The sequence below is a fragment of the Nicotiana sylvestris genome, chromosome 2, assembly GCF_000393655.2.
Source record: "Nicotiana sylvestris chromosome 2, ASM39365v2, whole genome shotgun sequence".
Taxonomy (NCBI): domain Eukaryota; kingdom Viridiplantae; phylum Streptophyta; class Magnoliopsida; order Solanales; family Solanaceae; genus Nicotiana; species Nicotiana sylvestris.
Genome location: NC_091058.1, coordinates 33,175,845 through 33,190,549, shown reverse-complemented (window position 1 = coordinate 33,190,549; position 14,705 = coordinate 33,175,845). Strand labels below are relative to the sequence as shown.

Here is a 14,705-nt window from a genome sequence, read left to right as displayed (position 1 = left end):
GGTTTGGTTTTGGTTTAATAAAAAAATAACCAAAAAAATCGAACTAAACCGACTATAAAAGTAGCTATTTAAATTTATTATTACACCTATATATATATATATATATATATATATATATATAAAGTTTCTAAAATTTTATGGTACATATTAGTCATTTGTATTTTCAGTCTAGTTCTTTGTTATTATAATAATCTAATTCTTTGCCTTTACATTCTAGTTTGATTGTTAGTTTTCTTTTAGTAAGTACAAGAATTTATTTCATGTTAAAATAATCGATTTCTAATTGAGTACTTAAATTCTTCATCACCATTTGATTTAATTATCATCAGTATATCTTGAAAATGATAGATTTCTCAAAGTGCAATTGATTTGATAGTATTATATTGAAAATATAGCCGCCGGAATATGCGTTTGGTAGTGTATGTCTCATATTTAATAAAACAATCGATAAATAATCGAAAAACCGACATAAACCGAATCGATAAAAAATGACTCAATTGGTTTGGTTTGGTTCCAATAATTAAAAAACCAACTTAATTGGTTTGATTTCTTTTTAGGAAAAAACCGACCCAAATCGAACCATGAACACCCCTAGCTGCAGGAGATCACATTTGAAGTTCGATTATTTTATTTATTTCTGATTTCGTAGTATAATTTTGAAATTGCATACACACTTTCTAGTATAACATGATATGTCGTGCACCGTCTCTCTATATATTTTCTATATCTATACTATATTAAAAGCACGAAGGCCCTTAGCGAAATGTCGTTCGCCTTTTTTACCCTTTAAAAAAATATTATATATTGGATAAAATAGTAATATAAGTTATTTGCCTAAAATTTAGGACTTCAAAATTAACTATATTTTATATATTAAATACTTCCTTGTTTAAAATAGGTATGAATCCTAATTTATAGGACTTACTTTTATCACGTTTGTTTTCCATTTCTTTTATTAATAAGAGATAATGTGCTTATTATATTTTCAATTCTAGTATATTTAATAAAATACCTATAATAAAAGACTAAAATTTAAAAGTAACGCTTTTTTCCATTTTAAACTTGATCTTTACAAGCAAAAAAGAAAATCTGAAGTCCCTCCAAATTAATGTTAAGTATTATATAAAAATACTTCATTTAATAAGTCATTTAATTATTTTTATATTTTTTAGAAGTTTAAAATTAATAAAACTTTTATTTATTAATTTTTTTTATTATTGGACTAAAATTTCTAATACTTAGAACTTTAAAATATTAAAATTTTACTTTATATAGATCATTTACTTAAATTATGCGGGATGTCTTATTCACCGGACTACTCTTTTTTCAATTCTAATTCTAAGTCGTTCTCTGGAGTTAATATATCATGGAAAAGTCTTCTTTCAATTATAAATTCTCTCACAAGCTTGCTTTAGTATCCTTTTAAATGTATTTTTTTTTATTGCTATTTAATTTGATTTTGTGATCATATGAAAGTTGTAGATTATTAGTTGCCTGATTATATATTTTAAGTTATCCTTTAGCACTATTTAGGTTTTTAAGGACTTGTTCTTGTTGACTGAAAAAGGAAGCATGATAGCTTGTAAAATTAAAATTATAAAGTTTTTAAGGACTTGTTCTTGCTGAAACTGAAAAAGGAAGCATGATAACTTGTGAAATTAAAGTTATAATATTATTAAACTGAAATAAATTTTAAGTTAAATTATTGACTTATGATTGAGGATTTTTACGAGAGCTTCTTTATTTATTGAGTTATTATGCACATTTAACATATATAATTATCTTTAGGAACTTATACTTTTATTTTATTATTTAAACACTGAATTTTAAATAAATTAGCACTCATTGAGATAGAATACACGCGGATCGCGCGTACCTTGAGACTAGTGTTAATAATTGCATCAGTATTTCAATTGTTAAACGCTTAAATTCATGGCACTTGCCCCCATTAATATCAACTCCCTAGCAAGCCCAACAAGGAGTGACCTCCTGAATAATCAAATTGTTAACGTAGATGAGAAATCATATGAATTGAGCAAAGAACTTTCTCTTAACTCAAAATCATATTTCGTAGGTAAATTCGTTATTATAAACATAATTAAAGACTTTCTTCTTAACTCGAGAATTGTTCTACATGGTAGAATTGTAGACCACAAGTTAAACTTTATAAGCACAGTCAATTTAACTTGAAATCTTCAATTTTAGAGGAAAACTAGGGAATGGAGTAAATTTAGTGAGGCACTATATTACCTACCTTTCCTCATCGTCAATAATGTTAAAGACACCAAAAAATGAAAAAATTTGCAAGCCATCAAATGGCAACCATAGATCTGTCTTTTCGTTGTTAAATTTCTGGTTGATTCATTAGTATTGGATATATCATTGCCGCATGCAAGACAAGGTTCTCATTACACTGAGAAAAGAAATGGCAACAAAATAAAAATCATTATTTGTGCACCTTACTCTAAAAAACAGTGGCTAATCTTAGACAAGTTCTTTTTTTCTCTTTTTGAATGGCTCAACTTTATTGAGCTTAGCAGAGAAGTGATCCACAACATGAAAGAACGATCCAAAAATCATGGATTCTAGCCCTTTAACAGAAGCAGGCTTCATCTTTTTTGGAATCCTCAAACTCAAAAAAGTTTTAGAAAATAGAAAAAAAAAAAAAAATTGGCTTTATCCTGCCTTAAAAAATTTGCACCAGCCGGGAATCGAACCCGGGTCTGTACCGTGGCAGGGTACTATTCTACCACTAGACCACTGGTGCTTGTTATTTGATGCATTCCTCTTATTTTATTAATTATTTAAAGTGCTTTTATGAAATGCTCCGACACAGCGAATGAAGATTATATAATTATAAACATCATCCTATGAGTTTCACATATGTACATCATCAACATATCTTCTGGAAAATAAAAAAGATATGGAACACATTCTCTTGTGGAATAAAAGGAAATTGGCTTTCTCTTGGGAGCATTACCCTTGCCAAACATTTATATGCACCAGATCACTAGGCATTAATCCACTGGTGCTTCTTGTTTGCCATCTTACTCTTCTTTTATGAAATGTTCCAACCAAGCAAATCAAGAATAAGTATAAACATCATACTGCGAGTTTCATATATGTACATCATCAACGTAGCTATTGCAAATAAAAAACGACAAGGAACAGATTCTTTTTTGGTGGGAAATTATAACAAAGAGAACAAATTCTACCACTCAACTACTATCAAGGTATAAAAAAATGAATACATGTATATCTCAAAACCAACCCTTTTACCTTAGCCAACCTACAAATTTGTACATGAAGCAGCACTACCATTTCCACTAATGCTAGGCCCTGGAAGTACTGGAAATGCAGGTACCAAGATTTAAAGCAGAGTGATGAACAAAAACGAACCATTCCTCTTAGCAGCCTGCAGAGATGTAAAAGTCACCTACCATCCACCAAAGAATTTGTCCAAGAAATGGACATGGAAGAAGACAAACCTTCTCTAATTTCTTCAAATGTTGGGTGTGAACCATGGCTCAAACTCAAGGAAAAATTGGACAACATGGTATTAGATCTCAAAGTCTCCAGAAGGTAAACATCCATATCCTCAGCTTCAGATTCATCAGCCTCACTGTTCCTTTCAAAGAATTTCACTACTTGTCTCATGGTTGGCCTACCTTTGGGGTCTAGGCTCGCGCATATCATGCCTAATTGCAATACTCTTAATGCTTCCTCTTCATTGAAATCTTGACTTGTCCTTAATCGACGATCAAAGGCATTAATCAACTCGCCTCGTCTCATTAGTTCCCACAGCCAATCCAATAAAGGGGGCTTGCCTTCCTCCTCTATAGGCCTCCTTCCACACATCACCTCCAAAACTAAAACTCCATATCCAAACACATCAGTTTGTGTAGAGGCACGACCAGTCTTGACAAACTCTGGTGCCAAGTAACCAACTGTGCCAACAACTCGAGTCGTGTTAGCCACTTGACCATGATCATGCATTCTGGCTAGACCAAAATCACCTAGTCTTGCATTCATGTCCTTGTCAAGTAAAACATTGCTAGCCTTAATGTCCCTATGTAACACTTTTGCCTCCCATCCCTCATGCAAGTATAGAACTCCTGATGCCACATCTTTCAAAATCCTAATTCTATCTTCAAAACTCAACATGTTTGTCTCATCACATTCAAACAGCGTTTTATCCAAGCTCCCATTTTCCATATAATCATAAACCAAAATCAAGCTGCGTCGGTCTTTCTTGCACCAGCCTCTTAGTGACACCAAATTTCTGTGCTTTAGCCTACCAAGACTTGAAATCTCAGCCAAGAATTGTCTTGCCCCTTCACTGCTTTCATGAGAAATGCGCTTTACTGCAACCTCTGAACTCCCAGCCAAAACCCCTTTATATACCTTCCCATTACCTCCAATTCCAATCACATTTTCATCAGCAAAACCCTTTGTTGCAGCATCAATTTCTTGATAACTAATCCTATGTGGCCAATATTCCAATTCCCAATCTTCCATTTCCTCTCTTTCCCTTTTCATTCTCCTATTTCTCTTAATCAGAAACAATGAAACTACATCAGTGACCACAACAAGAAACAAGAGTGACACTGTCATACCTGCAATGAATCCCTTCGATCGATGAACTGGATCTTTAGGCAGCTCAAATGAAGGCAACCCCTGTGTGATCAAAGCATCACTTATCGAAAAATTCGAGTTACTAAAACTCCAAGCTAAAATCTTGTGACCTTGAGCAAGATCACCAGTGGAAGCAGTGAACCCCACATACATCTCTTCCTCAAAAACCTGAGAAAGATTGAGGGGAAAATCCAACAAAGGTTGCTTAGGCCTTTTCATACCAATTGGTGCCATAGTCACATTAATCTGAAAATCTGCATAGTCAATCCAAACTTGGTAATTTCTTCCATTATTCAACTTTAAAGTCTCGAAAGACTCTTCATTTAAGCTACCATCATCACTAAACTTGTTGTACTTATCAGGCCAATAGCCAGCTTCATGAGCAAAGACTGATGCAAGAGAATTAACATCAATTCCAACATGGTTGTCATTTATGTCATTGAATTCTTGATTCTTGAAAACATCAAACTCAACCCCAAAAACATGATTATCAGGATTCCCATTATTTGTGAAGTTCAAAAAACCTAAATTCTGCGAAGAAGTAGTACCATCAATACCTGTTTGTGGAACAAACAAGAAAACTATGCCATGTCCTGGTAGCCTGTCCTTAAAAGGAGCCATTGCAAAAATGAAAGATGCTGAAAAGGGAAGAACTTGGGATGAATTGGGTGCTTTTGTGACAATCTTTGAAGGGTGTAGAGCTCTGCCAATTGAGAAAGTTGAGTCATTTGTAAGAGTAAGTATTCCAGATTCAATTGTAGCAATCCCAAACAGTGATATATCTGATGGTTTAAAGCCATTAAACACAAAATCAATAGCTGAAACTGATTGAATACAGCTAAATATGGTTATCAGCAGGTAGAGAAGAAGAGTTTTTAGGTGTTGGTTCATTGTAACAAAGAAGCACAGGTAACTCTAATGAAGAAAGAATTATGAGAAGCAGGTGTTTACAGAGAAAAAGGGGGAGATATCATTGTAGTCACCAGGTAAATTTTGACAAGACATAGTCAAAATTACAAAAATTTTAATGATCTTTGTCTAAAGTCAAGGAACTAGGAAGGTTCCCCACGTATTAATGTTAACAAAATTGCTGCAATGTGAAGATAAAGAGGAAAAGAAAGGAAACTGGCGGCTGCCAGCTTGAAAAAATTCTAAACAGAAAGTTTGACTCCTCCTTTATAGGAAAAGGTAGCTTGTATTTTATAGAAAAACCAAAAAAAAAAAATCATTTTCTTGCATAATTTTATTTTTATGTGTTGATGCTATAACAATATTTATATTATCAAAATATTCTATAAGTTAATTATATCAATCTTATTTAACAAGTATTAATTGGTAAATCAATAGTTAGTAGTATGTTATAATTGATTAAATTATATTTATAATATTTTTTTTGATAATGTTAACTAGTAGTACTATATAACTGAAATCCTTGATGTAAACTGGTTAGAGTTGCATAACGTGTGTGCAATACTTTAAGGAAAGAAAAGACAAGGATGCAAAGGTTATTTTATATCAATTTGATACATCTGAAGTTCAACGATAGACTTATTTAATTTTCTTTGTCGGCTTCACAATTGTATATTCAAGATTATACAATCTGAAAAATACAAATTAACTAATAATTGATGTTGAGGCTAAATGATTTAAGGACTAATCATTTATGTCAACTGACTCAGAATTATTGCAACTGTCTTATACTCCTGTTTCAATTTATGTGAACTCATTTGGTTGAGCACGGAGTTTAAGAAAAGAGAGAAGGTTTTTGAACTTGTGGTGTAAAATGAAGCACATATATTTTGTGTGGCTATAAATCATTGTATAAACGTAAATTGTTTCCAAATAGGGAAAGATGTCATTCTTTTTTGCACGGACTAAAAAGGAAATAAGTTCACATAAATTGAAACGGAGGGAGTACTTCTTTAGAATTTATTAATTCCAATATTTGACTATTCGTGTATGTTGATAGTTATTAATGGAGTAATATGTTGAAAAAAATGGATTATCAGCCGAGAAAGGATGAAGAAAAAATTGCATGGGACAATAATTAATGATATATTTGGATCAAATATTTGACATTTGTGAAAATACGCGTCATTGCTTATTCGTACGTAATTGTACAACCAAATAGGCTAATTAGATAAGCTTTTGGAGATGGTCGATATTTTACGATATTTTGAGCTCTTCGGTCAAACTAATATTTAAAAAAAAGAAATTAAAAAGAAGATAATGCTTTAAACTGCCTTTGGCCTTGATGAGTGTCATTGAAATTTTCTAGCCTTTGGCATTTGACAGTTATATCAAATGGTACACAACCATATTCTACTATTCATAATCGGAGATTTTGAATTCGAATTTTGTGAATGAAAAAAAAAATCCTATTAAAAAACGCTTTTTTTTTTTAATAAACTTTACGCAACACAAATTCAAATTAATCGGAGCTTCAGCGTGACTCTAAAAAGTAAATGCAAAAGTAAATGCAAAATGCATGGCCAAGATTTGGGAGATCATTTTTTAGGCCATCATTGTTTCTCTTTCAACATTCATTAAATGTAATACTATTTTTATAATTTTCTAACAGTTGACATTTGAAAAAACCGTGACATAAATGTCTTTTTCCTACTTTTCATATGGAATTTCTTCCTCCATCTCCATCCAAATCCTACCGCTGTTCAATATATCCTGCAAAAACTTCTAGTAAGTTAGTAGAGGGGTTCAAATCTCTCGAAAAGAGATCTAGTTTGATGTGTTTACATAGTGAAGCTAGAATATAAGTTACGGGTTCGGCCGAACCCAGTTGTCAAAAACTCGATATTTGTTTTACAAAATTATGTAAAAATTATTACTTTAGAACCCATTAACTTAAAAGGCTAAAATTCTGAACCTATAAATTTCAAATCCTTACTCTGCCTCTAATAATATATATGCAGGTCAAGTGCTTGAAAAGAAGAAATTATGTGAAACCAATTAAAAGAAGGTTACTCGCAAACTGTAGAGTAGCTTATACATCCTTTTATCTCCAATGTTTCTGTTAGCATATTGTAATTTATACTAAACTGTTTGAAAAAAGTTATGCCAATATATTTTTACTAGCGACAATCTTTTCTTTTCGAAAAATATATTGGTGGAAAAATAAACTCGTCACGTGGACCAATGATGTGCCGACAGGTAACATGGGAATCGAAGCAATAAAGAAAAATGAATATAAGGAAAGGCATGAATAAACACGCACGAGAACATCTACAAGGATACCGTGCCTATTAGTTGGAAAAGAGGAAACAAGTACGGACTGAATAACTAAGAATACTAAAAGCCACGAAGATGGAAGGTTCATTAATAGCTACAAATATGGAAATTAATCATCAAAATCCATAATTATGCACGTTTGATTGTTATTACATTATATGAATCACCCATGTAGCAGGTCATCAATATAATATATGTTAGTAACGGGCAGGAATTAAATAGGGCGAGACAGTTATAAATTGTACCTTTATATAAATCCTCCTACCATATCTTGTACTCCCATTGAGAAATTCACAAAGTAATACTATCAATTATTAATATTCTTACTATTTTCTGTTGTTAGGAAGATTTTATTCTTTCCTATTGAAAAAAAGTTACGATTATCAATAAGATTCTTTTTTTTTCTTATTCTCTCCGTCTTGTTTTCCACTATTTTTCATTCATCTATATTAGGAAAGTGAAGTAAAATTTGATTATTAGAAACTCAAATTATTCTTTTATTTGTTTTGACCACAAAAACTATTTTTTGGTTAAACATAAATAAAAGAGCCAAGTATAACATATTGGCTTAATATTTAGGCAGAATACATAGTTTGTCTTCTGAGTTTGAGACCATATTTCTTTGACACACATTTCCGTCTTATACATCAAACCTTTTTGAAAGTATGTCTTTTTACTAGCAAAAGTGAACATGAAATTCCAAATATTGCTGTATATACCAATATTTTGCACACTGGATAGATTTATTAGTCAATATGACAAAATGAATAAAATGGAAGTTGATCATTGATCACGCCCAACTATGTCTTATAAAAAGGATTAAGTGGTCGTTGCAAATATAATCTGGTTTACAAGTCCGAAGTCGAATCTCACATATAACTAAGGCTTAGCTACAGCTGTTCACTATCACGAAGAAGACAAGCTTGAATAATTCCTAACTTATAGATATTAAGATTTTTGTGTTTAACTAATTAACTAACAAATTAAAATAGTAAATTAACAACTAAAGATACTAAGGGATAGAGACAAGATTAAGGAGACCTAGAGTTATGATTTCCCCTATTGTCGGAATCCTTCCCGCTACGTTTTCTATAAATTCGCCTAAGTGTCACACCTCCTTTTTGCGCGCCCGCCCCGAAGGGTTAAATGCGCGAGGGAGTTTTTCCAATTTAAGTGACAATATTCGAAATGGGATTATTTATTTAATTCAGAGTCGCCACTTGGGAAAGGTTTAGCTTTTGGTGTCCCAAGTCACCGGTTTATCTTGAATCCCAAATCGAGGAAATTTTCGACTTTTCCAAATGAAGTCTGCGAACCAGAAATTCTAAGTAAGGAATTCTGTTGACTCGAGGGAAGGTGTTAGGCACCCTCGAATCCCGTGGTTCTAGCACGGTCGCTTAAATTGTTATAATGGCTAAATATCTGATTTAAATACATGTTATGACTTACGTGCTTTTATTAAGTTTAAACCGCTTTTATTATTATCATTTATTTTTATAGAATTGCAACGTCGTGAAAATGCATCTCGAACCACGTCACAATCAATGCACCCGTAGTTGTTAACACATTTCGACTCCGTTGAGATTTGAATTTGGGTCACATAAATGCGCACCCGAATTTAAGAATGTAATTTAATTAAGTCGCGCCTAAAAAGTCTAACGCGTTATTATCTTTGGGGAAGGCAGTGGAATTCACTAAACAGTCCATCCCAAATTCTAAGTATTTATTATGACCAATTATTGAGGGCCCCGCAATTTGCCTTTTTATTCGGCGAGGCTCGTCTCATTATTTTAGAAGGGTACCCTACAATGACTACGTCTTTACTACATTTATCTTTAAAGAAAAGGATGATGCCGAATTTTGCTGGTTTGGACAAATACGGACTGAATCCTTATTATGTTTGCCGAACCTAAACTTGTTTGATTACCTGATTGATTGTTCATGAGGTGAGGGTTACCGCATGCTTTGTCTTCAACAAGTGAATATGCTTATTAATTCGCTAAGTGAGATTGCAAACAAACTAACAACATATATTGAGTTATGTTTAACGACCTCCAAGTTCTATTCTTAACACTCTAAACTATTTGAAATTGATAAAAGAAATCGGCTGTTTATTATGAAAATTACTACTAATTGAACTCAAAAAGGATTATTAGTTTTTCTCAACAATCATCAAAAGAATCTATACCGAAACCCAGTATCGAACCTGCATTGGAACGAATAAACTGACAGGAGAACTGGCATTCATAGCCAGACTCTTAATGTGACTGTATGGGAGTTTGTTTGGGATACATTTATTCCGGATCCAGTACCACAGTTTTGTCAATTCAGTGGTCTAGGCAAAATGCATACAAGTGCTACCATGACTCTATGCTATACAGTCATACTAAATCAAACAAGTGTTATACTGAACTGAATGTATACTAAATCAAAACATGCTGTCTATGTCATACTATCATTACTGTTGAGCCATGCTATCTAACAGTTCATCTTAAACAGAATGTATGCTAGTTTATACAGAATATTTGCAGTTCGCAGTAAAATACAGGCCCAACTAACATTCGAACTATCTTTTTACACCAATGCTATAACATAAACTGGTATTCATTTCTTTATTTCTGCTTCAACTTCAAACTTTCAACAATACAAGGTTCAAAGATTGTGTACCTGGGAATATTTGCAATTGAAGAAAGGGGCAATTAGTAGAGTAACAATGAACAAATGCAGCAGCAGTAACAGCACCAACAGTAGCAGCAGGGCAGTATAGCAACAGCAACAAGAAACAGTAGAGTAGCAACTACAACTCTCAAACAATTGGAGTGAGATCAACCTCAACTAAACTAAACTTTCGAGTAGAACAAACAATAAACAAGCAGACTCAGTTTTTGTGAGAACTCAGTATTGCACAGAATAGGTCCGGATTTAGTTGAAGTCAGAAACAAAAGGAAAGGAAGCAATTTCTGGTTTTGTTTGTCTGAGTTATCAGACAGATTCTTTTCCAGTTTTCTGGATTCAAAAATTTGAACTTCAAGATATTCCCTCTTAGTATCTCTCCCTATCTCTGTGTGCTCTATCTGTGTGTCTCTAATTAGTGTGTATTCCAACTCTCTTTTTCAAAGAATTCCTCACAGTCTATTTGTTTTTCTCTTCCCTTCCTCTAATTCTGTCCCTTTTTTTTGTCTGGTCCTCCTCCTTTTATAGCCTCAACACCATCTCTTTTAACAGCCTGTTTTTCAAAATGTCACCGTACCCCTCCCATGTGTCTTTTTCCTTTTCAGATCCCAATTAGTTATTTAAGTATATAACTCCCATCAACATTCCCTGGCAGACTTACTTTTAAAGGGTTTAATACTTTTTAAACTTAAAGCAGGGTATGGGCAGTAGAATATGTTGACAGCATATGCTGTCAAACCATTTTTTAAAATTAAACAAAGGACCTTTATGCAGGCCACAGGCTGTGCACAAAGCACATGAGATGCACCAATGCACATGCTGTGCACGAGTGCACATGCCTTCCAATTCAGAATCTAAGCACAAACAATCCAACAGCTATAAGTGAACTAAACTGGCTCTTAATTGATTCAGGCAAATGTTCAATAGAAGCAAATCGATTTAACTTTGTTCAGACAGTTGAAACTAATTGACGACACATGTCGACTCGACTATATTAGCATTAACATACACAAACGTAGCCAAATCAGACATTCAAAAGCATGGGACACATGACTCGACTTATACTGATTAAGCAGGATTATACTTTGAGGAATCAGTAAGTCAGTACAAATTTGGGATACAACCAATACACATGTCTTATCAGAATAGGAGGGGTTCAAACAAAACACAGTGGTTCAGGCAAAGTGGTCAATCAGAAGGTGGTAAAATTTAAAGACACAAATTGAAACAAAACATGACCAGATATTTAAAACAAATCACACGGACTAAAACAAATAAAGGAAAGAAAACAAACTCACCTTAAAGCTTGCAAAGTTAAAAATTTGAACTCGGATTTGGACAGACCTCTCTTAAGGCTGAACGGACTTTAATCGAAGTGTTTCTCAGATGAGAAACACTTCGATTAAGGTCCATTAGACCTTAATCTCTTTGGCTCGGACTGGCATGGGCCAGTGACGAAGGACACAAAACTTTCAAACTTAGATCTGGGATTCAGGCTTCCCTGATCAGATTCGGACCAAACCAAGTATGGTTTGGTCACGAGAGGGGTCTGGGGAGTGTCTGGTATGAAGCTGGGGTTGGTTGGTGTAGATCGAGTTTTGACTCGAATCTTCAAATGAAGATTCGAGGACCTGGGGGTGATTCAAAGTATGTGGTTGGTAGATTTAGGTTCAGGATGGCATGGGGGTTCTATGGTGTTCAGGGGAAGGTCACCGGCATCCATGCCGCCGGCTTTAATGGCGAAAGTATACAGGGGCGGCTAGGGTTTGGAGGACTGAGGTCTGTGGAGGGGACGACTAAGGCCTGGGGGTTAGGATAGGGGGGCAGGGTAAAGTCCTAGGCTTATATAGTTAGTGAGGGGTCGATTCTTGGCCGTTGGATGAGCTGCGATGAAGGGCCAGGATTTTTATGCTGATGGGTAACGGTGTCGTTTCAACCTGAAGGGGTTTGGGTTGGTCCGGGTGGAAACGGGTCGGGTTCTGTTCGTGGGTATAGGAAATGTGATCTTGGCCGTTGATCAATTTGAGATCAACGGCCCAGATCAAACTGTATCCATACGATGTCGTTTGGACTCTCTCTGGGCATCATCTGGACTGGACCGGGCAGACCTAGGTTTTGGGCTGAGTTTGTTGGGCCAATTTAACAAATTGGCCCAAGTCCGGAAGGGGTCTTCTCTTTTCTTTTTTTTTCTTTTCTTTTATTATAAAAATACAAAACTAAGTAAAATCAAATTAAAATAAACACCTAACACAATTATTTGCACACACATTAAAATGACTCAAAACAGGTAAAAATTAAACAGAACAAAATCAAAGGCAAAGATGCCCGTTCATGCTTTTCTATTTAACAATCATGTTACAGTTCAGATCCTGCATGACACGTACATTTTTTGTATTTTGTTTTAATAAAGTAAAAATGGGCCAAAGTCATAAACAATTAACGAAGTGCCATGTAAAAATCTCAAAATTGTACAACGGGATCAATTGTTGTTATTTTTTATTTCTTTTGGAGCGATTGTCTCGCGAAACAAAAATCACGTGCTCACAGCTGCCCCTCTTTGTTCGGAAACACGAAGAGTTTTCGTGCAAAGATAAAGTGAGCGTGCGTGAGCGATTTTTGCCTATGGACTACTCCGTATGAAGCGTTTTTTTGAAAGATCTGACCGAATCTTGCTTCAAAGATTTCCTACATATCCTGGGCTAAACAGGAATCAGGTCAATGTAGTTCGGGAAGTTTTGGTAGCTGGGACTACCATGGGATTGCAATGCTTGCTGCTACTGCTGTTGTTGTTGTCACTGCTACGTCACTGACCGCCTTATTACAACCAAACGAAAATTGGAAAATGAACTAACTACTTATATGCATGTCAACTGCTAGTTACAAGATTCCTATCTATGATTCTTTTACGACTTGATCTTGGGTCTTAGCTGATTCTGCTTGTAGACTCCGATCTGAATCTTGATGCTTGCGAGTTGCGGTGACTTGTTTAATCTCCGGGATACCGAATAAAATGTGACTGGCAGAGTTCAGGACCTTAGTCAAATGTTGGAGTCGATCTGCTTTCCCTTTACTCTGATATCTCGGGATATCTTCTTTTGTCTTTTTCTTCTTTGATTCCGAACTGGGATTTATCTCGTGGGTCATTTCGATCCATGTGGCTCGAGGTCAGACCTGCGGGAGAAAACAAACAAACGAACGAAATTTTCTGCCCCAGTTTCACTAGGAAAATTTCGTTAATTATTCACCAGGAAGTTCATAAAATTGATGAAAGAGGATATGCATGTTCAGTTCAGGGCTGGAGCCCTAACACCGGCTAGCTGGGGAGAGGTTCGGTTTGGGGTTTAAAACCCTAACGCCGAACAAAGGAAGAATTCAGTTTAGGGTTTAAAACCCTAATGCTGATTGCATGAAAAAGCTCAGTTTAGGGTTTAAAACCCTAATGCTGGCTGAAAGGAAAAAGTTCAGTTTAGGGTTTAAAACCCTAATGCTGACTAAAAGGAAAATTCAGTTTAGGGTTTAAAACCCTAATGCTGATTGCATGGAAAAGCTCAGTTTAGAGTTTAAAACTCTAATGCTGGCTGAAAGGAAAAAGTTCAGTTTAGGGTTTAAAACCCTAATGCTGACTAGAAGGAAAATTCAGTTTAGGGTTTAAAACCCTAATGCTGATTTCATGGAAAAGCTCAGTTTAGAGTTTAAAACTCTAATGCTGGCTGAAAGGAAAAAGTTCAGTTCAGGGTTTAAAACCCTAATGCTGACTAAAAGGAAAATTCAGTTTAGGGTTTAAAACCCTAATGCTGATTGCATGGAAAAGCTCAGTTTAGAGTTTAAAACTCTAATGCTGGCTGAAAGGGAAAAGTTCAGTTTAGGGTTTAAAACCCTAATGCTGACTAAAAGGAAAATTCAGTTTAGGGTTTAAAACCCTAATGCTGATTGCATGGAAAAGCTCAGTTTAGAGTTTAAAACTCTAATGCTGGCTGAAAGGAAAATTCAGTTTAGGGTTTAAAACCCTAATGCTGATTGCATGGAAAAGCTCAGTTTAAAGTTTAAAACTCTAATGCTGGCTGAAAGGAAAATTCAGTTTAGGGTTTAAAACCCTAATGCTGATTGCATGGAAAAGCTCAGTTTAGAGTTTAAAACTCTAATGCTGGCTG

The 14,705-nt window shown here is 34.6% G+C and overlaps 1 protein-coding gene, 1 long non-coding RNA gene and 1 other non-coding gene across 3 annotated transcripts; 1 reads left to right on the top strand and 2 right to left on the bottom strand.

The window, feature by feature from the left end:
• Positions 1–2,696: 2,696 nt before the first annotated feature.
• On the bottom strand, positions 2,697–2,767 carry TRNAG-GCC (transfer RNA glycine (anticodon GCC)). Its single transcript has one exon. It is a non-coding gene; the product is annotated as a tRNA-Gly (tRNA).
• A 323-nt stretch (positions 2,768–3,090) lies between these two features.
• Positions 3,091–5,526, bottom strand: LOC104242004 (L-type lectin-domain containing receptor kinase VII.1). The gene is made up of 2 exons (XM_009796977.2): positions 3,489–5,526; positions 3,091–3,415 (listed from the first exon to the last, which is right to left on the bottom strand). Exons 1-2 carry the CDS (start codon positions 5,524–5,526, stop codon positions 3,408–3,410), a joined length of 2,046 nt encoding a protein of 681 aa, XP_009795279.1. The 3' UTR covers positions 3,091–3,407.
• On the top strand, positions 5,283–5,574 carry LOC138886498 (uncharacterized). Its single transcript, XR_011405279.1, has 2 exons — positions 5,283–5,371; positions 5,491–5,574. It is a non-coding gene; the product is annotated as an uncharacterized lncRNA (long non-coding RNA).
• Positions 5,575–14,705: the final 9,131 nt, after the last annotated feature.